Below are 22,700 nucleotides of genomic sequence, written 5' to 3'. Positions count from 1 at the left end.
AAGCCGTACGTGGTTGGGGTCTGCAGCCCCCAGCCCCAGTGAAGGACTCGATGCCAGATGGGGCTTCCGGCCCTTGGGATGGTCCTGCCCTGCCCTGCCTGAATTTGGGCTCTGAGAGGGCTCCATGGGGAGACCCCGGCGGGATCCCCCTTCCCCAGCAGGACACGTGTGGGGTGTGGATGGTTCAGCCTCGGATATGGCATCTGCCAGAGGGGCTGAGCTGCTGCCAAATTTTGGCTGTGCCGGGCTGAGAGGAGGCTGCAGGAACACTCTGCTCTACCGGTTCCGTGGAAAACAGGCGGTGGGTGAAGGGAAGAGCCCCAGATCCTGGAGCAGGGGCTGTGGGTGAGCTCAGGTGCAGCATCACCCCCCGGAGCACCCATGGGTGCCCTGTCTGCCAAAGAGCAGCACCAGAAGGTGCATCCCAAACCACCCCATGATTCTGTGATCATCCCGGGGAGCCAGGCACCCAGTTAACCCCGGCCCTGGGGACGCTGCCCAGGCCAGTGCACGTCTCCAGTCCCCTGAGCCAAGGGCAGGCGTGGGCTGGGTGATGGCAGGAGGCAGAAGATGCTCGTGGCCATTCCCAGCGGCACTGGAAGGATGCCCACAGCCTGCCCAGCCACCCCATCCAGCCCTGCCGCTCCCCCTGGCTAGGGGGACGCTGCCAGCTCCCGAAACATCAGTGGACAACAAATTTTTCCAAGGGGTGCTCACTGTGTCCTTCCCCAGCCTGGCCTGGCCCTTCCCGCTGCACAGGAGGGTGCAAAGCCATGGATGGCTGAGACTTGCCCCGAGGGCACTGTGCCACAGCCCAGTTTGGGGAGCTCCTGGCTCCTGTCCCTGTGGCCACACAGCCGATGGCAGAGGGGTGCCAGCCCTCCGTGGCTCCCCTTGGCTCCCAGCCCAGCGTGGCACCGACGTGCCCAGGCACGAGCCGCCCCCAGCAGCCAAACGCCGGCGTACAGTAAATAGGAGAAACTTTTATTTTTGTTACAAAAGTCAAAGGCATAAATAGATGGTGAGTCCTACAGGGCTGGGGGCAGGCCTGGCTGCTCCGCTCAGCTCCCAGCCCGGCCGGAGCCGCAGCCTCCGGAGCAGGGGAGGCCACTCAAGGTGCTGCGGGGCTGGAACCCCTTCCCCTAAAACTAGAGCTGGGCTAAGATGAGACTGGAAAGTGGGAGCTGGCCAGGGGGGTTGCAAGGGCAGACTGACCATGTACTAACTCCTGCCTGGAGAGGAGAATCCTCTCACAGACGGAAGGGCTGGTGGGGTTGGGTGTGTGATGCCACTGGCTCGGCTGTAAACGTTCTGCTGCGAACCTGCTCGTTCCAAAAAGCCCACTGGGGTGCCAACCACGACCTTCCAGCATCTACAGCAGGGAGACACCGTCACTGAGGGTCACACTGGTGGTCACGGGGAGCCACCAGCAGCAGGAGACAGCAGGAACTCCAGTTATTGCACTCGGCTGGGACGGCTGTATGGCTTTGAGCTCCGAACCCGCGGGACGGCCGTCCCGGCTCCCGGAGCGGGGTTGGAAAAGCTTTTCCTTGTGCACGGCCTCTTTCCCCTCCCCTCTGTCTCGCGGCGGGAGGGAGGGAGGGAGGGAGGCGCGGCCGCGCAGCCCTGGCGAGCGGAGGCACTCGTGGTGGTGGTCATGGCTCTGGGCTCAGCTCCCCGCGGGATGCGCCGCGGGACGCAGAGGGCTGCGGGCTGCCAGGGCTCTTGGTGCTGGATCCGCCCGGCCCGAGGGAGAGGAGAGGGGAGGAAGAGAAAGAGAGGGTTAGTGCCAGAAATACGCGAGCGGGGAGCAGCAGGAGCAGAGTGGAGCACCCGGGCTTGGTGGCAGAATGGGGACAGTGAGACGGAGGAGGAGGAGGCAGGAGGAAGGGACAGTGGTCTCCATCACTGCTCCAAGGCACGAGCAGCAGGAGCTCATGGGGTGCTGGAGGGGAGGAGAGAGGCAGCTCTGCAGCCCACAGGTGACACAGATCATCCCTGGAAGGAACTTACCTGGGCCACAGGCACGTCAGAGAGGGAACTGGGTGCCACAGAGAGGAGAACAGGCAGAGGGCAGGGAGGGGAGGCATTGCCTGGCCCACAGAATGGGTCAGGGCTGGAATTAGAACTCTGCTCCAGGTTCCACCACTCTGCTCAGGCCACAGCCAGCTCGGAACACTAAATCTCTGCATCCCTTGGGGGCTTTCTCCAGTCCCATCACAGCAGCTCCACCAAACACAAAGCACTGTGTGTGTCCTCCAGCCAGCCCCAGGCTGCAGGACCCCTCTGCCAACCCCCATCCACACACCCATCCCACACACCCCGCACAGACCAGGCAGCTCCATCCCTTGCCAAGCCCCAGCATGAAGCTGGGGGAAACCAAACCCATCCTTCTCTTCCTGCAAAGCCCTCAGGTGACCCTTCACCCCCACAACCCAGGGCTGGTGGGATGGATGGACGGGGCTCAGGGATGTCAGCACAGGTGGAGGGTGATGGGCTCCATGCACAGAGCTGGTCATGCAGTGGAGATGAGATGGGTGGCTCGAGTGGACGGGAGGGAGAAGAAAGTGGTTTCTTACCAGCCAACCCTCAGAAATCAGGGCTAAGGTCCAAGGAGGGGCAAATCCCGTCAGGCTGTGCAGGAAATGGCAAAGTCCTGGCAGGTATCCTCCTGGGGAAGACACCAGAGGTTATGAACCTCAGCACCTGCCACAGGGCCAGAGGGGCTGGGAGGGACAGGGAGCACAGATCCCGGTGAGGCGGGTGGGGAATGGACGCTGAGGTGACAACAGGAAGGGGATGAGACTCTGCCCAGCCTGGAGATGTGGGACAGCAAAATCCCTTCACTCCAGCAAGAGTCACAGCAGCACCAGCTGCTGCTCATCCCTCATAGCAGGAGGTTCCAGGAGCTTCCAGGTGAGGCCTGAGACTAAAAGAGTCCAGCTGGCACCTGAGAGATGTCAAACACCGAGACACCTGCCCTCTTCTGTCTTCAAGGAATAAAATAATAACCCAAGCAATTAACTCTTTAAAAATAGAATTTTATTGAGTAACAAAGGAAACTGGTTTAAATAAAAACAGGAAGGATTCTGGCCCCTGGTAAACCCCCCTCACTGCTCCTCTGCCATCCCCCAGGCACAAGCACTCAGTGTACAGAGCACGATGCTGGTGAATTCAGGGGGGCTGGGCTGCCCCCCAAAACGTGCTGCCTCTGCCTGAGGTTGAAATAGGTGTGTCTGATCCACGGAAACCTAATGAGCAGCTCAGCATTGCAAGCCCCTGCCCTGGTGCCAACGTGCACAACGCTCCCTGCCCCGGGTAGAAAACGTTCTATGTAGAAAAAACCCCTACAAATTGTGCAAAAACATCCAGCAGCTTTTAATAACTTGATTCAAGTATTGCTACAAGGTCTGTGGCTCTCCCTGCACCCCAGGGACACAGAGCTGGCTGCACAGGTGCAGAGTGATGGTCACAGATGAGCCCAGGCAGCTGGAACTGCTCCCCAGGGGCTGGGGACATCCCTTCATGGATGAGCCCAGGCAGCTGGAATCACTCCCAAGCTGTTGGGAACAGCCCTGGGGACACTCTGCTGTCCAGAAACCCAAACCAAGAGCAGATCATGAGGTTATCAGACCCTCTCACTGCTTCCTCTGGAAAACTCCACCCAGAAAGGGCGGAACCCTCAGGAATTCACACTTTTCTGTTGACTCTTGGTCTCCTACAGACAGGACATAATCCTGGCAGGCTACAGTTCCCAAATCTGACAGCTGTAGACTTGCCAACCAGCATGTCACGAGGGGAGTCACAGAGCACAGAGTGTTTCTTCTTCCCTGTTAAAGGAGGGTCCCCCAAACTCATGTCGCTGCAAAACGTGTCTGACCAACCGGCAGGGCCAAAACACAGTGTCCTTCAGCCCCTCCCTCAGCAGCCAGCCAGAAAACAGGATCAGCAGCACCAGGACATCCTCACTAACTCCCAGGTCTGCTGGGAGCCAGAGTCCTCTCATCTGAACAGCCCAACTTACCACGGCACAGCAGCCTCTGGACAAGGAAAGTCACTCCGGCAGCAGCCGCGGTGAGACCCCGGCTGTGAAGGGACAGAACAGCCCTTCCACGTTGGCACAGGGGAGCAGGACGTGTTCGTGGATACACCAGGGATACCAGGGAGCTCATACCTCCTCCAGCCCAGAGGGGAAACCATTTGCCAGTCCCCACCTCCCACCCTTGGCCCACCTCACGACTCCCGGCAGGAATCGCAGCGATCCGCCCGAGCAGACGCTGGGGGCTCAGAGGTCTGGGGGCTCCCTGGGTGCAGCAGGAACCCCTGCTTTTGGCACGAGTCCCAGAGTCCCACAAGCTGTCAGGCTCTGCCAGCCAAAAAGTCCTGACAGGCCATATCACAGTGAAACAAATAAACAAAAAAAAATAATAAATAAATGTAAAAAAAAAAGAAAGGCAACGTATGGCTCGAGTGAGTCTTTGGCAGCTCTGGGTCACAGGGCTGTCCTGCCTGAGGCTGGGAGGTGGTGAGAGGGAAAGGTACTGGCTGGAGCAAGGTGCAGGCACAGCAGGCACTGGGAACATCACAGCACTGCTAGGGAAGGCCTCCTACCATGCTGGTGTCAGTTTTGGCTCCAAAGGAAGGGATTTCGCTCTTAGGGCTGGACGGGCTCCCGTTATCTGGCTGGATAAATCCTCTTCTGTCTATCAAACTGGAGAACAGAAAGGAAAGAGGAGTTAAGGGAGTGAAGATTCTGAAGCCAGGAGCTCCCAAGCCACAGGGAGGGCTCCTTCTGGGAGCTGCCAAACAAAGCAGGGCAGGATGCTGGAGAACAAACCACACACTTGTCACACAAGCCACCAGCCAGCCCACAGGCACAGAGAGCTTTGGGTCACCACAAACCCAAAAGGGAACTGGCCAAAGGTCTTCACAACACAAAACCAACGTGAATGAGGAAAGAACTGGAGTAAAACACTATTCTCATCCCCACAACCTCCCAGTTAACAGCTGGGGTCCCTGAATCCACAGATTTACCAGCTCTGAACGGCAGCACCGGCACTTTGGCCCCTGTGAACCCAACAAAGAGCCTGGGGGGGCACTTCAGAGCAGGGCCTGATGTAACTACAGACCTGACTGTGACTCTGACCCTCCCCTGCTGCTGCTGTTACACAGAGGTAGCACCTCCAAGATGCTCCACCTGAATCCAAATTGGATCCACTGAACAGACTCATCTCGTGGATCCCCACATGCTCCAGGACGGAGCAAGAGCTCCAAGGCAGGTCCTCAGCTCCTGTGGCAGAGCAGAGCAGGGCCTGACTCTGCCCAACTGCACCATCTTGTGACCAAGCAGTGATTATCCTGTGCTGCAGGTAACTCACACCCAGGTAAGAGTGTTTGGGGGGGGTGATACTGAGCATTCCAGGTGATCTAAGTGTTGGTAAAGCCCAGGATCTCTGCACTGGCTGGTGTAATCAGAGTACAGGAGGAAAAACATGCTAAAAATCATAGAATCATGGAATGGTTTGGGGTGGAAGGGACCTTAAAGGTCATCTCATTCCAATCCCCTGCCATGGGGACAAGAAATAATGCCAGTACTAGTATTGACCATCTTCTGTCAAGCCCTTTCATGCTGTAACTCTCCCCTTATTCAGCTGCAGGATGTGTTTTATCTTCAAGTTCCATGAAACAATTACAAGTGACCCAAACTCATCAAGCTCCAACACAGAAGCAACAGTTCATCTCCTACTTGCACACCTCCAGCCTCTCTCTGCAGAGTGGGAAACTGTTTCCTCCACATCATCAAAGAGGACGTGTTTGTGCTGGGAGTTTCCCCTGAACCATGATAAATCCATCCTTTCCCAGAGCAGGATGCAATTCCCAATGCTGTGGAGGCCCAAGGCTCTTACCTGGGATGGAATGGTCCACACAGCACCGCACAGCAGTTTGTGAGGATACTTTTATGGCTGTAGGGATTGGCAAACTCTGAGCCCCTCTTATTTGACCAGGACCCTTTGATCTGAAAGGGGAAGGACGGACACAGATCAAGATGGGAAAGATGTGGGAGCAGATAATGACAGGAGAATGGACTGGATATTGGACTCGTTCAGGTCCTTGCTCGAGAGGCTGAAGGTTTCTCCTGCTGCAAACATCCTCCCTCTTTGCTTTAACAAGCAGCAAAGTGCTGCCCCTTCCTATGCCAAGGTTCAGCCTTGCAGCTGGAAAGCTCTGAAGCTGTGCCCTCCTTGTGCTGCGTGGCAACGTGTCACTGCCACCATCTGCCACGCCAGCCTTCTCCTCCTCCTCCTCCCCTCTCCAAGGCTGAAAGCCCATCAGAGCAGGGCTCCAGCTTGTGGTCCCTCCTGGGCCCCTCAGGCTGAACAAACAAGGAGGGGATTCCCAGCTCATGCTGCAACCAACAGCCTCATCTGTCCCCACCCTGAGCAGCTGTCACAGGACTCTGGTTTCGAAACCCGGCTGCAGCAGGCGTGGGCACACACTGGTGGGCAGATGCTATACCTGGCCTCAGGCCCCAGCTCCAGTGAACCATTTACCAACACATTTACCAGTACATTTCCTCCTCTTGTTTTCACTCTCTCCCCCCCCAGCTGCAACATAAGGCTGGCAATGAGGCCAGAGAGGCAACAGGCTGCTGGTGCTCTCTGTACTGGGGTACAACTTCCATGAGCTTCATTTACATGGCCTTGAGCAGTTCTGCCACACCTCAAGTGGAGAGGAAAGGGGAAAAAGCCAAAAAAAAAAAAAAAAGGGATGCAAACCTGCCTGGAAGCTTCCAGCAAGGATTACAGGTACTTCTGGCCAGAAGGGTGAATTTTGATTCTGAGGATCAGACAGATCCTGCTTTTCCATACAATTTGCCCCACTCAGGGCACTCATTTGGCCCTTGGAGTCTGCATGCACCTCAGATTTGAAGGTAAATCTCATCAGATGTCTGTGCATTATTTGCTAATTAGAGATGAGGAACCGCCAGAGACAAAGGGACTTGCCCAGGCTCTCGGAGGAAATCTGTGGTTATACAGGATGCTGAATTCACATCACCAAGCTGACACCCAAATAAATCTCTGGGGCCAGCCTTCTTTATTTTAATCTCAGAACTCCTAATTTTAAGCAAGGCCACAAGCAGACTGGAAAAAACACACACGTGATGGTTCTAACTCAGCTACCTGAAACTGCAGCCTGAATGCCCTGGGCACAGGTTGTTTGCTCTGCAGTGGGTTATCACAGGCCATGCAGGCAGCACATCTTACTGAAACACTGCACTGAGACAGCCAAGGACTCCCTGAAAACCTGCTCAGGGTGGATCAGGGACAGCCTGGCAGAAGGAGGAGCATTCAGGTACTGACAGAGAAGGACAAGGTACTTACATCTTCATTTGTTGTCAGGTTGGAGGCGACTAAATAAGTGTGAAAACCTGAGAGGCCCAAAATAGACCAGACTGAGAAAAAACAGATCACCAGCTCCAGCACAGTGAAGCAAAAGTCAAGGAAGTCTCAAAGAACAAAATCATCCTGCAAGGAGAGGCAGAGGGCTGTTTGGGGAGGTTTGGGCAAGCTTCCCATTCCCTGTGCCGGTCTGCAGGGATCCACCAAGGCACAGCCTGCTCCAGCTGCTTCCCTCTCCATCTAAACTGGCAAACTCAGAAACAAGTTTGTCACCCACCCTTACAAAGAGCTCCTGTCCCCTCCCTGTTAATTAGTATTGCTGCACCAGTGCTGGGCACCCCAAGCAGCTGCTGGCAGCACAAGGATATCTTGCGGGTGTCGTCTTCAGAGTGGCCAGGAATCCATCCCTTTGAGAACCTGCAAAGCAAAACGGGACAAGGAATGGCATCCCATCAGGCAGCCCTGCCTCTCCAGCCAAAACTCCCCTCCTGAGCAGGCAGACACCTCCCTGAGAGCTGTATGGATCTGTCTGTCTGCCTGAGCAACATCTGCAGTCTGGGAGTCAGCAGAAATGTCAGCGCACAGACACAGCTCCAGGAGATTTGGGGCTGATGGGAAAGTCACCTTCCCTGCCAGGTTAGGAGTGGATGCAGCACCAGCTCATCTGCTCTGGATGGGGAGAACTCCATCCCCAGCTCTCAAGCAAGCAAGGTGCAGCTGGATCTGTGGTTCCCTGAAGTCTGGGGCCCTGTTTATTTGAGACCCACACTCAAAATCCTGGTGTAACCCAACCGGGCCCTTCCCACGCTCTGTCCCAACAGCAGCAGTGACCCAGAGCTGCCTGAGGTTGTTGGTGGCCCTGAGCACAGCACACAGCAGTGGCAGGACCTGTGGTACTCACGCAGGGTGAGGTGGGTGACGACGCAGGCGAAGATGAAGGCGGTCAGGAAGGAGAGGGAGAGGATGAAGGCGTAGAAGAAGCGATAGTTGCGCTTCCCCACACAGTTCCCCACCCAGGGGCAGTGGTGATCGAATCTCTCTGAAACAAAGGGACACGTGAGGGACACAAAGTGAGGACTCCTGCCACCTCAACCCCAAAATGGAGCGAACTCTGCTCAGACTCCAGAAATGAGGAGCTACAAATCGAGCTTCCACCCACCATCCGGAGACTGCAACCTCTCCGCAGCAGCACGTAGGCACAAAGTTTCAGTGGAGCATTGCTGCCTGCTCACATGGTCTTTTTTGTCACCAAGGGTCAAACCTTTCCTCTCACAACCTGTTAAATACAAGCCTTGTGACTGGTAACTATCACTGCAACTGAAAGGGAAGAGGGACAGAGCAGGAATTCTTCCAGCTCCCCACAGCACTGGGTGTGTGCACGTGGCAAGGCTGCTCCCTCCTTGTGTGTCAGCTCCCTCCTCCTTCTTAGGGGCAGAAACACTTTTCCAAGTTATAAAGATACATCTCTAAACCCACAGAAACTGCCTGGGAACCTGGGGCAGGTGCAGTGTATCTGGAAACACCCTAATGAAAGGGCTGACAAGACTGTGGTAACCATTTCATGCGGAGCATCACTGCTAACACAACTCACAGCACAGCCTGCTCCCCCAGACACCTCCTCTGCAAACACTGCTGCTTTCCAGCCTCAGCAGGAGGCACAGCCACCCAGGGCTATCCCCAAACACCAGCAGCTATGATGGTGTCTCTGCCAGCCCGGGGACAGCAAGGCCACACACAACAAGGAGCCTGCAGCAAACCTTGTTTGTTGGAGGCCTGAACTGCATTTTTCAGTACCATCCTTCCAGAAGCAGGAAAAACAGAGACAAAGAGTCTTGGACCTAAGCCACTGCACTGGTGCTGCTTTCATTTTAAATGGGAAGAAGACAGACCACCCAGTATCTTGTTTTATAATCCTTTAGAAGAAAAAGCAATCTGTCCAGGAACAAAAGTGATAGGATCAGTGACAGGACTCAAGGGAACGGTATTCAAGTTGTGTCAGGGGAGGTTTAGGTTGGATTTTAGGAAAAGGTTCTTCCCCCAGAGGGTGGTGGGGCACTGAACAGGCTCCCCAGGGCAGTGGGCACAGCCCCGAGGTTCAAGGAGTGTTGGGACAACGCTCTCAGGGACAGGGTGGGATTGTTGGGGTGCCGTGGGCAGGGCCAGGAGCTGGACTGGATGATCCTTGCGGGTCCCTTTCAGCTCAAGATCTCCTGTGATCACACAGTTAAGCCCCCCTTCCCCCTGGGACAGCAGCCCCCCTGCCCCTGCCCCGCTCACCGACGCAGTTGTCGCAGACGCTGCAGTGGGAGGTGCGCGGGGGGCGGAACATCTTGCAGGTGTAGCAGTACTTGAGCTTCACCACGTACTTGTTGATCACCACCTCCATGGTGCGGGCGGGAGGGCGGTACGTGGAGGTCCCCATGCTGTCTGTGAGGGCAAGGAGGGACACTCAGAGCCTGCACCTTCCCCCCCACCCGAGCTGCTTCCCGGCACGGGGGAGGGACTGGCACGTGCTCCCCTGGTTTTAGGGAAAGCCAAGAGGCAGCCAGGAACTCCACTCAGCTCCTCACAGCGTTATTTATGTCCTCTCTTTGTTCGGTGGCTGGGGTGCCAAGAGGAAGCAGTAAGTGCCCAAGTGCTGTGAGAACATCAAGCAATTTAGAAATAGTGAGTGTAAAGCAGTGCCCAGTAACACCAGCTCGTCTCTGCGAGTCCAAGGGGTCACAACATCTGTGAATGCACGTGTGGTTCCTCCTCTGCTGCCACAGGACTCAGGGTGGCCTCAGCAGGAGCGTCCCAGCACACAACCTGTGTGGCACCACCAGCCTCAAGGGATTCATTTCCATCACCACACGTCCCAAGTGCTCCAGCAGATTCCCTGAGATTTGACATGTGTGTGTTCGTAGCACAAGAGGATTCCTCCTCCCTGAGGTGGAAACTGAAGATTTCTAGAAACACAAGTTCTATCTGTGTGTGATGCCACTTCACTGTTCCCTGGGGACTGGCAGCTGGAGACTGTTGCTCTGCACAGCAAAAGCCAGAAAACCTCTGCATCATGTTTGCAATTTTGGGGATTATTCCTTTTAGTCCCTCCTAAAAGAGCACCTTTCCAGCTCTGAGGGAGTCTTTGAAAACAGTGATGCAACAGTGAGCATGTTAAGAGGATAATAAGTGGATTATATTAACAGTAACAGCTGGCACATCAGGCAGCATCTGCAGCCAGATTACTGCTTTAGGCCCTTATAAATAGAAACGTTGGATCACCACTCTGGGGATATTTTAAACCCATTTTTTAAGTCAGATGTAGAATTAACTGCCTTGCAACTGTCTTCAGTGGGACAGATTCAAGCTGTCTCACATCAGCTTTCCTAAAGCATTTATTACAACCAGTCACAGCAACAAGGTCCAAAGCTCCTGGATGCAAACACCTTCTTGGCTGTCCCCAAACCAGCGTGACAGAGCAGTTTTCAGAAGAGGACAAACATTAGCCTACACTAAAGAACACCTTGCAGCACAGCAGGCCCAATGGCAAGGCATAATCTTAAAAAGCATTAATTATCCTTCAACTTTGCTGCCTGGGAAGGCGATGGGACTGAACAGGAACAAAAACCACCCCTGATGCTCTGCAGATCCTCTGCCTGCTGCGCTGGAGGAGCTTGTTGCACCTCGTACCAGGACTCATAAGACACTCTCAAGCCTCACAATGTGATACTCTGGTTTCTCTCATCCCCTGGACAACCAGTAAGGAGGCAAGACCCAAAAAGTGGGGCTTGCTGAGCCTGGAATGTGTGTGTGCACAGATACACAGCCATGCACTGAACCAAACACAGGAGAGGGAACAGAGGTCTCACCAATCCGTTTTTCCAGGTCTGCTGCCTCACTTGGGGTGGCTCTGGGCAGGATTCCTGGGTCTCTGAAACTTGTCTGGAGCAGGCAGCTGATGACAAAGAAGAAGAGGACGGCGGCGATGATGGGGATGGCCAAGGTCAGGTGAGTGGCAAGGAATGGGCAGCTGTTAAAAACATGGATAAAATGCCATTGTTATCAACCACTGTAGAGAACCAGGTGTCAGCTGGGACATACACACTAGGAATTATCACAGGGTAGTGGGCTCAAGCACTGCTGCTCTGCAGAGACCTCTGGGTATGACAGCCTTTTTGGGGTTATCAACCTTTTTGGGGGTGTCCCGTGCAGAGCCAGGAGCTGGAGTCAATGATCCTTGTGGGTCCCTTCCAGCTCTGGATATTCTATGAACAGCAAGAGCCAGCCCAGAAAACACTGGAGTGGTGCTGGGTCTTTGGCACCAAGACACACCAAGGCCCCTGCACACAACCTCTTTTGTCTTCTGAAGTCCCAGAATCACGTCTCAAAAACCCCCCAGCTGCCCCCCAAAGCCTGGTCACCTCTACAACAGCACCACCAGGAACACACAGGCAAACCCCCCAAGCCACACAGGGATGAGAATCAGCGTGACCACAATCCCTTTTTGTCCAACACATGACGCTGAGGGGGATTTTGGCTCCGATTCAACACAGCTTTGCCGACTCTGGATGACTCATGTGCCCTTCCTGGTGTGCCAGATGTTTGGACGAGGACACTTCCAGCACTGGGCGCTGTGACAAGCCACCAGGCATCTCTGCAGTCAACAGCCACTCCTGGGCTCACCCTGCTACGACCTGGGGCTGTTTTTCCATAGATGGGGACTGGTGTGATCACACTCCACGCCAGGGCAGCTCCATTACCCTCAGGTGGCAGGTGAGGACACCAGGGGACACACACAGTGCCACAGACCCCTCCTGCAGAGGGATTTGCTGTCACAAGCACTGATCACACCCGGCACAGACGGACAGGCTGCCCCAGCCCTGATGCCTGTGGGCAGTGCTCAGGCTCAGCAATGCTCTGCAGCAGTTTTGAGAGGATTAAGCAACTTTTGTTTCACCTCCCGAGCTCAGCTGTCCAGAACAAAGCAGCCACTAAGCAACAAAGCCCCTTCAGCCCAAGCCCCTTGGTCGACTCTCTGGCAGAGGGACAGAAAGGTCTGTGAAAGGAGATGTGATCTTGTTGTCACCCCTTTCCTGGGAGAACTTCTGGAGCCCACTTTGCCCCATCAGAGAACAAGAAATCACATAAATCAGAGAATCCCAGAATGTTTTGGGTTGGAAGAGACCTTACAAATCCTCCAGTTACACCCCCCTGCCATGGGCAGGGACACCTTCCACTATCCCAAGTTGCTCCAAGCTCCATCCAACCTGACCTTGAACACTTCCAGGGATGGGGCAGCCACAGCTTCTCTGGGCAATCTGCTCCAGGTTTTTCCATACAAACACGAAGCGTAGACACAGGCAAGATTGCTGTACATCCAGCAAACAGTAACCAGTGCAACAGAGGCATCCTGCTAAAATAACAACTTGGAAAGCCCCAGGGCATCTTCAAGCCCAAGAGAGTGACTCGGCAAGGAGGGAGGCAGAGCAGATGTCCTCTGCCTGGCCACACAAAGCAGTCACTGTGCTAGAGCTGCCCGTCAGTCCCAGACCCAGCGCAGGGAGCTGTCAGGGGCACGGATGACACGGGAGAAAGGAGTTTTTCCAGCGGGATGCTGTGACTGCCTCCCGCAGCTGCCTGCCCCTCTCAGCTCATCTGACTTCTCAGAACCTCTAATCCGATCAAATGCCTTCATCTCGCCGCCAGCAGGCTCCGGCAGCTTTACTCCAAGACTTGCGGGGATAACGCCGTGATCCAAAGGCAGGCACTGCCCTCCCGCTCCAGGGAAAAGCATCTCCCTTCCCTCCCGAGGCGGGACGGCAGAATCCCTCCGAGGTGCCAATAACCCACGGTGCTCCTGCCCTCCTGCAGGGCAGTGCAGGACATAACGGGGTGCTCCTGGCTCTCCCCTCCCTCAGGGTGCAGGAGCAGGGAGCTTTCCCTGGAGCAGCTTTCCAAAGGAAAGGGGGCTGGGGATGTGCAGCTGCCTCTTCCCCGGACACGGCTGCACAGCGGGGGCAGAGCTCCAGTGCAGACCCTCGGAGTGGGACCCCCAAGGATTTCACCATTTAACAGAAACACTATTCCGAGATCCCAGCGGTGGGCAAAGCCCACCAGCCTCCGGGGTTCCCTGGCTGCAATTTTAGGCCAGTTCTGTCCTTGGGAGCAAGAAGGGACACTGGGTCGGGGTGGGGGCGGCATATTTAGAGACCGTGGGGGATCCTGGGGGGATGTTAAACCCCTTCCCGGGGCCACACTAAGCAAACAAGGTGCAGGGACACCTCTGGGCCCCCATAAACACACCTGGGGACAGGTGATGGGGGCAGTGACTGCCTGCGAAGGGGCTCTGGGGGCTGTGCAGTGGGGAAAGGGCTTGGAGGGGTCAGTGGGGAGAAGGGGGGGACACCGGGGCTCCCACGGAGGGGGGAAGGCGCCCCCCCGCCCACCTCCCTCCACCACGGGGATAAGGGTGGGATGCCAACTAACCCCCAACTCCCCCGAACGGAGGGGGCTCAAAAAGGGGGTTCAAGGGCTGATTGTGGGGAAGGAGCCGAGGGACAGCCCCCGCACGGCCTCGCCGCCCCCAGACTCACTCGAAGGCGAAGAAGAGGCCGCTGGTGACCAGGATGAGGCCGAGGGTGAGGACGAAGACGCCGCTGTGCCGCGCCAGCATGAGGCGGCCGCCGCAGAAGAAGCGGTTGCGGCCCGGGAACACCTCCCACTTCCTGCGGGGCCGCCGCGGCCGCGGGGGGACGGCGAGCGGCGGGGGCGGCGAGGCGGCTGTGCCCGGGCCCGGAGCCGCCGCCGCCGCCCCGGGCGGGATCTGCCGGTACTCGCAGTCCTTCATGGCCCCGCCGCGGCGCCCGGAGCCCCGGCCCGGCCCCGCCGCTCCCGGCCCGGCCCCGCTCCCGGCCCGGCCCCAGCCCGGCCCCGCCGCTCCCGGCCCGGCCCCGCCGGTGCCGCCCCGCGCCCCGGGCCCGCCCCGCCGCACAGCGCCCCCTGCCGGCCCGCCGCCGCCACGGGACCGCCGAGCCCGAGCCCGGGAGCCCTGATCCCAACACCGATCCCGGGAACCCTGATCCCAACACCGATCCCGGGAACCCTGATCCCAACACCGATCCCGGGAACCCTGATCCCCATCCCAACACCGAGCCCTGATCCCCATCCCAGCACCGAGCCCTGATCCCGGGAGCCCTGATCCCCATCCCAGCACCGAGCCCTGATCCCCATCCCAACACCGAGCCCTGATCCCGGGAGCCCTGATCCCCATCCCAACACCGAACCCGATCCCGGCACCCCTGATCCCCATCCCATCCCCAACTCCGATCCTGGGAGCCCTGATCCCCATCCCAACACTGAGCCCTGATCCCGGGACCGCTGATCCCCATCCCAACCCCGATCCTGGGACCCCTGATCCCATCCCATCCCCAACCCTGATCCCGGGAGCCCTGATCCTCATCCCACCACTGATCCCGGGAGCCCTGATCCCCATCCCAACCCCAGCCCTGATCCCCATCCCAACACTGATCCCGGGACCCCTGATCCCCATCCCAACACTGATCCCGGGACCCCTGATCCCCATCCCAACCCCGATCCCAGCCCCAACCCTGGCCACGACCCCAATTCCGATTCCAATCCTGATCCCGACTCCGATCTCGGGATCCCCGATCTCAGGACTCAAGGTCCCGATCCCAACCCTGATCCTGGGACCCTCGATCATAACCCTGATCCCAATCCCGAAACCCCCAATCCCAACCGCAGGACCCCTGACCCCGACCCCGATCCCAACCCTGACCCTGGATCCCAAGCCCAACCTCGGGACCTTCGATCCCAACCCTGACCCCGATCCCGAAACCCCCGAGCCCAACTCCAACACCGATCCCCATCTCAACCCCGGAACCCCTGACCCCGATCCCAGCCCTGACTCCCGATCCCAATCCCAATCCCAACCCTGACCTCAATCCCGGGATCCCCGACCCCAATCACGGGATTGACCCAGCAGAGTGGGGTGAGCTGCCTCTCCGGTAACTTTCACGTGTTTATTAGGAATGTGTGCGTTCCCAAACACACCGGCCCCGGCCCCGCCACCCCTCCCGTGCCCCTGCCCTGCCCCACAGCACCCCCAGCCCAGCCCAGCCCGGCTTGGAGCTGTGGAGAAGGAACCAGCACGGTCTGAGCTGCTCACAGCAGCTGGATCCTCCCTGTCCTCCAGCTGTGCCCACCAACAACATCCCAGAGGGTTCCCAAATCCACACCAGTCCCACCATAAATCACTGCCTGCCATAAGTCTCCCCCAGGAGATGCAGGAACCGAGGTGCATTCCTGTCCCAGGGAATGGGAATTTTGGCCGTCAGTAACAGGACACTGCACCATCACACCGTGGAGAACACCCCACTTGGGACACAGCAGCTCCGTACACACATAGTAACAGAGGAGTAACACCTTTGTAACTGCAACAGCATCACAGCTACGTCAGGCTTCCAGAAAAAGTGAGTTTCAATTCTGACTGCTCCCAGTCTGTGCCAGCACATCCTGCTACGTCCACGGGAGGAAGTTGCAGTGCAGGAGCAGTCCCAGCAGCCAGTAGCACAGGAAGAATCCCAGGATGCCCTTGCTGAGGGGGGTAATTAATCGCCAGTTCAGCAGCAGCCTCACAACGGGGTTGTCAGGAGTCCCTTTCCCACAGGAACCGGGAGATTTGCCTAGGACAGACCTCCCAGGGGGTGGATTATCAGTCCCTGCACTCCAGAGTAAAGGTTCGTGTTCCTGAAGCAGGTGAGCGGAGAACCAGTACAGGATGGGAGAGGAGGAGCCAAGGAACCGGGTCAGCACCTGGAGACAACAGGCACAGCAAAAATCACACCAACTGCAGCTCTCTAATTGTGGCCAGCCCTGACCCCGAGGTGTGGAAGGAGCCCCAGTCCCAAGGCATGGAAAGAACCCCGATCCCAAGGTGTGGAAGGAGCCAAGGGTCTGCCTTAGGCTGCTGATAAAGGGGATGGAAATACGGCCCCAATTCACGGCATTAGGATTTATTACATCAATATGACCTCCCAGCACAGCCTGCTTCATCTCTTACAGCACTGTGTGAGCAGCCAAGGGGTCCCCAGGTTTTGCTCCCTGTCACTGCCCAGCTTGGGGCAGATTTGAATCTCAGCCTTTGATTATTCTGTTACTGGAACTCCCAAACTTTGGTGCCACCAGTTTTTGGTTTCCATTCCCCTGTGCTGCCCTGCAGCTGGGACAGCTTTGGGCTGTGCCTGTCACTCCCTCAGACCCCATAAAGGAATATGTGCCATGAGTGTCCTACCTGCACGTGCATGCAGAAGAATCCAAAGGCCAGCAGGGCTGTGGCATGGACCACGTACACAAAGGCAGCAGGGCAGCAAAATCCATCTCTTGGTTTTCCCTCCTCTTCACTCTTACTTCGCTCCAGACCAAGAGTCAGGCAGTGCCGGGGGTTTGTGCTGATGTAGGTCCAGGCAGCCCATGAGACCAGAAGGGTCACAGGCAAAGCCAGCAAGAAATTTGGGATCTGTCTGAGCTCAAAGTATCTTAGAAAGCCCACGTTCCAGTAAGTGTCTTGGATGTAGGAATAGACCACAGGGACCCACTGGGAGCACCAAGGGGGTTTAGCCCCATCCATGGCTGCCGGATGATAGCCCTTGTCCCGAGCCAGCTGCAGCAGTGGCTCGGGAATGGTCTGATCCAGGCCGGTGCCAGGACCACAGAACCTCAGGTAGGCATAGTACTGAAACAAAGCAAAAGGTAGAAAAATCCCAGTACTCATCAGGACCGCTGAAGATGCCAGGCTAAGGACCTGCTTCCACAACAGAGGGAGCTTCCTTAGGGATCCTGATCCCACCTGCAGCTGGAGGGCAAAGCGTTTACCCCGGGAGTAGAGGAAGAAGCCAGCGTTAATCAGCCCGTTGGCACGCGCCCCAGAAGCCAGGGAGAAGAGCAGCCCACTGAGCCAGCTCTGCCCCTTCTCCAGCTGCCACATGGCACCGAAGGCCAGGAAGGCAAACATGCTCTCCGAGTAAGCAGCTGCCATGAACACGTTGGCGGGGCTGAGAGAGAAGAGGAGGGCGGCGAGGAAGGCCAGGCGGCGCCGCCGCAGCACCACACGGCCCAGCTCGTACAGGGCAGCGGCTGCCAGGGCGGAAAACAGGGAATTCAGCAGCACAGCCGAGAGCAGGAGGCGGCTCCGCAGCCGCAGCAGCCCCTGCAGGGGCCACAGGGCCCCCCTGGCCACGGCCCACAGGCTGAGGGGGTAGAGCGGGAGGAAGGCGCAGTTGTGCTCGTACAGGTACCCGTGCTCTGCGATGAAGAGGAAGTGCTCTGCATCCCAGTGGGACAGCCCGCCCAGCAGCCACTCCACCAGCACGTCCCACGGGCTGGGCTCCCACAGCCGAGGGGGAGAGAAGGCGTCTGCGGCGTGATCCGGGATCAGCAGGTTAAAGGCAGCCTGGAAAAAGAAGAGAGGGTTGAAGCCCGGCAGGGATCCTCCAGTGCCGAAAGCAGCGGGCAGGAGAACTCCCGGGGTTCAAACAAAGGGATCAGAGCAGCACCAAAGTCAGGCTGAGCGGCTTCGTTTGTAAGGACGCCTGTGAGGTTGGGAAAAGGGGCAAACACAACCTTTTTTATTTATATCTGAACAGAATAAAGCTCTGGGGGATGTATCCAGCATGAATCCCCACCGCACTGGCCAGGGAAAGCTGCTCAGGCTGCACACGCTCACTCCAGGCACCCCAGGTTTCCCCATCAAGCAGAAGCACCTCATGGAGCACAAGAGGTACTAAGGAAAGAAGCCTGGGAGCAGCACACTCCAGCTGTCCCAGCTCCACTGGCTGAGGGACAGGAGACTTGCCTGCAGCAGCAGTGTCAGGGCTCGACAGCGCCCGGCAAACCACACGACCTCCCGGAGCTGGGGGTCTTCCCTCCTCACCAGCTCCATTCCACGCTTGGAAGTTGCCTCAGCAGGTCACTGATGGCAGGGGAATTCTCCCTCTGGTTTGGGAAGCCTGGGTTGGTAAACAGAGAGGACAGAGAAAGGGATTTCTGGCTTCAGCCTCATTTATAAATGATGCGCCTTTATTTACTATCAGGCACTTCAAAGGGTGCAAATCTCCGTGAACAGGAAAGTCACTGATGGGGAGATGACGCAGAGACCTCTTTGATATTGTTCCTATTAAAAAAAAATTCCCTGACTTCTTAACCTTGGCTAGGACACAGAGGGAGAGAGGTTATGTCATGTACTCTGAGCCCATTCCTCATTGGACTGGACTAAATCCCTGGAGCAGACAGGCTCCATAGCTGCCTCAGCAGGAACACCAGCAGCTGGAGCCAAGCCTCCTCACACACATCCAGTTCCAGTGCAGTGAAGGAGATTTAAACCTCTTTTCCTTGGAATAGAGACAGGATTCATGTGGACTCTGAGCGTAACATCCGTGTAAGCAGTTGCTGTGTGGGGCTCACGGTGCTGCCAGACTCCCTCTCCTCTCTCCTGCTCCATGGTTGCCCCTGGAGAGCCAAGAATGGATGAGCTCAGCGTTTACTCCACGGCACCATCTCTGTCAGAGGAAGGTGGTACACAGGTACACAGCTTTCCCCCAACACAGGCAGCACCTCCAGGACACGAATTTTGCACCACTCCACCCTCACCACCAGCAGTTTTCCAGTATTTTGGCAAAGCTCCTGACTCCAGAGTGTGGGCACCTGCCTGGCAAACGTGTGCTGAGGTGGCTGTCATCCACCTCCTCCCTGCAAATCCCACCTGCAGGATTTAAAACTCCTTGTGGAGCTTCCCCCCCCCTCCCAGTTTAATTCCTGTATGTCCTGGATGAGGTTGTGGCCCAGCTTGGAGCCCCTGGCCCCATGCCAGGGGAGGAGGGTGGGATCTGCCCTGCAGGTTTTTAAGATAAGACATTTCTTCCGTTGGTTCCCCAGCCACCAACTGCTTTTCAGTTTGAGAAACACACAACCCACAGCTCTCACCAGGTCCCAGTGACACCACATCCTGCACTTCTGTCTGCCCCAGCACTTTGTAACACGTAAAGGTCCCCAAATCGATCGCTTCACAATCTAAAATCACCCAGAGGGTTCTCTATTACCGTTTTACTGAGGGAGGAAAAACCATGCCAAGGTTTGAAACTGCACGAGAGAGCAGAAAGCGAGTCACCAGCAAGGCAAAAACCAAGATCCAAACACACTCATTGGTAGTTCCAGTCCCCAGCCACAGGGTTATGCTTCTTATTTAGCCACAAATGAAAGTTTTGGAGTTGTTCCTATTCCCCTTGTGCTCCCCAGCACTCACAAAGCAACTAGTGGGAGGCACATTCTCCTGAATCACGAAGCTGTGACGTTATTTTAAGCGAGGGGACACTTCAACCCAGCTGTAAATCCTTTTAAAGCACATTCACAGCTGCAAATCCTATTAAAGCACAGCAGCAAAAATTGTCCCGGCACTTTAAATACTTTTTTTTTTTTTTTTTTTTTCAAAAAAGCAGAGAAAAAGCCTCGCCTGAATGTGCCAAGAGAGCTCAAAGCAAACAGCTTTAAAAAGCCTGTTCCTGTCACGACTCAGCACACCTTGTGATGGAGCAAAGCCTACAAAGAGCTGCAGCCCACAAGCACCATTCGGGTAAAGAACTCGGCATCAGGGCTGGAATGGCTCTGCCTGCCCCAAAAATCCTGTGGGAAGGAGCACCTGCACTGACGGAAAGGGAGAAAAAAAAATAAAAATAAAGGAGCCGGAAAGGCAGAAGTGGGTTAAAAATATTTCAGTAGGAAAAGATGCAAATCCTTAATTAAAGATGTTTTTTTCTCTCCGGGGTTCTCGCGCTTCCCCTCGCTCTGAAGATGCGAATTGCAGTTTGGAAACAGCGCTAAAAAAAAGGATGTGGGGGAAAAAAATACGGGGGACTAAATAGAGGCTGGGCGAACGAGCATGGAAGGGGAAATGAGCACGGAAACGTGAACTCGGCCAGCTCTGTTCAGGAGCAGTGCAGGGCGGGGACCAGCCGGTGGCAGCAGCCGCTCGCCACAAAGGCATTTCCCCGGCTGGGGTATGGAATTCTGCTCCAGCCTGCATCCCACAGCAGTCTGGGCACCTCTTGGTACTTCCCCAACCTGCTGCGATATTCAAGAGATAACCCAGACACGTTTAAAAACCAAAATGCTGAAGAAACACAACGGACTTCTGGAAATCCCCCTCGCCCAGGGCTGTTCCTGTGAGCCTGGGAGCTCTGGGCCTTCTCTCCAGTTCCAGCTGCTGGTCCAGAGGCTGCAGCTCCAGAAGAGCTTCCCTTGTTATCCGACTGGAAATGGGAGTGTTTTTACCCCTTTGTGCCTTTTGTAAGAGCTCATGTGGGGAACTAAACCCGCCCTGGGGCAGAACACAACCCTGCCCGCTCCGCTCTGAGCCCTTGGCTTCACCCTCACCTCCCCTGTCCCACAGGGATGTAACAACTGCTCTGCACAGCACGTCCAGGGAGGGACTGGCTTCTGCTGGAATGCCGGGGATCACCCTGGACTCTCACTCCCTGTCTCAGGTGGCCAAACCCACACGAGCAGGAAAAGGGACACAGAGTTATCTCCTCTCAAAGATAAGAGGAGTCTGGGATTTGCAGAGTCCCCGGCAGAGGTTTGATGGGGCTGAAGTGCTGAACAGGGACGTTTCCAAGATTAGGGACGTTTCCAGCCTCTGTGTTTATGAATGGATGGACACACGAGGGTTCACAGGCCCACCCTGCCTCAAGCGGACACGCTGCCACCAACCTCGGCGGTGCCAATACCCCCCGTTATTCCCCTTCCTGCCCCGATACCGGCGCCAGGGACCAGCGGTCCTGGTCCCGATCCCCATCCTGATCCCAATGAACCCGAGTACAATCCCAATGCCAGTGGTCCTGGTCCCGATCCCCATCCTGATCCCAATGAACCCGAGCCCAATCCCAATGCCAGTGGTCCCGGACCATGGGACCTGGTGGTGCTGGTCCCGGTCCCGATGACCCCAATCCCGGTGGTCCCAATCTGAATGCTCCCGATCCCCGTTCCTATGCCCATCCCGGTGATCCCCGTCCCGATGATCCCGATCTCGGTGATGCCCAATCCCGACCCCCGTGACCCCAGTCCCGGTGATCTCTGTCCCGGTCGCGGCGCTGCCCATCACAGTCCTGATCCCGATCCCGATCCCGATCCCAGTCCCGATCCCAGTCCTGATCCCGATCCCAATCCCGATCCCGATCCCGATCCCGATGGTCCCGGTGTCGCTCAGCGCCCCCGTGCGGGTTCGGAGCAGTGACCGCCCCCCCCCCCCCCGGCCCCGCCCCCCAGGCGCCCCCCCCACCTTGAGCGCGCGGCTCCTCCGCGCGCCGGCTGCCTCTGCGCCACTTCCGGCCACGCCCCCTTCCGGCATCACGTGGAGCCCGAGCGTGTGTGCGGGGGGGAGGGTTGGGCGGCGCCATCTTTGTTGAGGGCGGGAAGCGCCATCTTTGTTGAGGGCGGGCTGGGGGCGGCGGCGCTCGGCGAGCCCCGGGCCGGGATGAGGAACCGGGATGAGGAACCGGGATGGGGGATCAGGGATGAGGAATCGGGGGTCAGGGCAGGGCTGGCTGGGGCGGCGCGCCCCGTGCAGGTCACAGGGCCGCCCCCCGAGGTCAGGGAGCAGCAGCACAGGCACCTGAGGAGGACAGAGGGGCCATAGGAGGAGATGGTCCCTTCGTAGTGGGGGAGGCACAGGCAGCCCCTCATCCCGGCCCATGGACATCCTTCATCCCGGCCCATGGACATACCTCACCCCAGCCCCTCGCCTGGCAAGGCGGCCTGGAATGCAAACCCTTGCTGCTTCAGCCTGATTCGTACCCAAAGCTTTCCATTCCTGCAGGAATCCCTTAAAACTCCTCTTTGACCCCGACCACTCCACCATTCCCCATTTTTGGCCATCAAGGGGAAAAACTTGAGTTCTCCCCAAGCCAGCCTGCTGGTTAAAAGCACTCGGGGAGCCTCCCTTAAGGACTCAGCTGGTTGTGGTGGTTTCTCCTTCATTCCTGTGATTCCTTCATGCCGGTGCTGGTGCAGCCGGGATGAGGAGCAGGACACGGGCACAAGGACACAGGGATGGATCCATCACCATTCCCAGCCCTGGCCCCTGCAGCTGCACCAACCCCGACCTTGAAGCCGTGCAGGAGGCTCTGCCAAAACACATTAACCAACATCACCCAGCCATGGCCTGGCAGCGCATGGGGGTTATGACATTAATTACTCACAATTCTGGGACGGTGGGCAGCTTTCCCTCAGGATCTTGTCCATGGCACGACA

At 57.0% G+C, this 22,700-nt stretch overlaps 4 protein-coding genes across 7 annotated transcripts in view; 2 read left to right on the top strand and 2 right to left on the bottom strand.

Moving 5' to 3' along the window:
* Positions 1-22,700, top strand: part of UBXN11 (UBX domain protein 11) — a 283,062-nt gene that overhangs the window by 48,461 nt on the left and 211,901 nt on the right. The gene's annotated exons all lie outside the window — the stretch shown is intronic.
* The window catches only part of GPATCH3 (G-patch domain containing 3), a 200,690-nt gene that overhangs the window by 18,756 nt on the left and 159,234 nt on the right, over positions 1-22,700 (top strand). The window lies entirely within an intron of this gene.
* On the bottom strand, positions 948-14,308 carry ZDHHC18 (zinc finger DHHC-type palmitoyltransferase 18). Of its 3 annotated transcripts, XM_051807204.1 has the most exons (11): positions 13,976-14,308; positions 11,252-11,412; positions 9,678-9,827; positions 8,560-8,676; positions 8,302-8,439; positions 7,769-7,817; positions 7,383-7,485; positions 5,907-6,016; positions 4,612-4,711; positions 2,580-2,671; positions 948-1,731 (listed from the first exon to the last, which is right to left on the bottom strand). In XM_051807204.1, the coding sequence occupies exons 1-10, from the start codon at positions 14,227-14,229 to the stop codon at positions 2,630-2,632; spliced, it is 1,224 nt and encodes a 407-aa protein (XP_051663164.1). In that variant the 5' UTR covers positions 14,230-14,308; the 3' UTR covers positions 948-1,731; positions 2,580-2,629. The 3 variants fall into 3 exon arrangements, with proteins under 3 accessions (XP_051663164.1, XP_051663165.1, XP_051663166.1); XM_051807205.1 differs by lacking the exon at positions 8,560-8,676 and having other exon boundaries at positions 949-1,731; XM_051807206.1 differs by lacking the exons at positions 948-1,731; positions 2,580-2,671; positions 8,560-8,676 and having other exon boundaries at positions 3,027-4,711.
* On the bottom strand, positions 15,090-21,780 carry PIGV (phosphatidylinositol glycan anchor biosynthesis class V). 2 transcript variants are annotated; one of them, XM_051807183.1, is made up of 4 exons: positions 21,730-21,780; positions 18,253-18,406; positions 16,693-17,850; positions 15,090-16,214 (listed from the first exon to the last, which is right to left on the bottom strand). In XM_051807183.1, the coding sequence occupies exons 2-4, from the start codon at positions 18,337-18,339 to the stop codon at positions 15,918-15,920; spliced, it is 1,542 nt and encodes a 513-aa protein (XP_051663143.1). In that variant the 5' UTR covers positions 18,340-18,406; positions 21,730-21,780; the 3' UTR covers positions 15,090-15,917. The 2 variants fall into 2 exon arrangements, with proteins under 2 accessions (XP_051663143.1, XP_051663144.1); XM_051807184.1 differs by lacking the exon at positions 21,730-21,780 and adding an exon at positions 18,780-21,517.

This window comes from Manacus candei, unplaced genomic scaffold (assembly GCF_025592945.1).
Source record: "Manacus candei isolate 608988 ecotype Guabito, Panama unplaced genomic scaffold, ASM2559294v1 h1tg000070l, whole genome shotgun sequence".
Taxonomy (NCBI): Eukaryota; Metazoa; Chordata; class Aves; order Passeriformes; family Pipridae; genus Manacus; species Manacus candei.
Note: the sequence above shows the minus strand (reverse complement) of the source record. Positions and strands in the feature narration are given on the sequence as shown.

Excerpts from the sequence above, each read along its gene's own strand:
- ZDHHC18 (XM_051807204.1), bottom strand. The coding sequence starts at position 14,229 with ATGAAGGACTGCGAGTACCGGCAGATCCCGCCCGGGGCGGCGGCGGCG. Across the intron at positions 7,486-7,768 it reads CTGAAGACGACACCCGCAAG|TGTGCTGGAGCTGGTGATCT; the intron begins ATATCCTTGTGC and ends CTTTTGCTTCAC. Across the intron at positions 4,712-5,906 it reads TGTGGACCATTCCATCCCAG|TTTGATAGACAGAAGAGGAT; the intron begins GTAAGAGCCTTG and ends TCTGTTCTCCAG.
- PIGV (XM_051807183.1), bottom strand. The coding sequence starts at position 18,339 with ATGGAGCTGGTGAGGAGGGAAGACCCCCAGCTCCGGGAGGTCGTGTGG. Across the intron at positions 17,851-18,252 it reads CCCTGACACTGCTGCTGCAG|GCTGCCTTTAACCTGCTGAT; the intron begins GCAAGTCTCCTG and ends TTCTTTTTCCAG. Across the intron at positions 16,215-16,692 it reads TCTTCTGCATGCACGTGCAG|GTGCTGACCCGGTTCCTTGG; the intron begins GTAGGACACTCA and ends TGTTGTCTCCAG.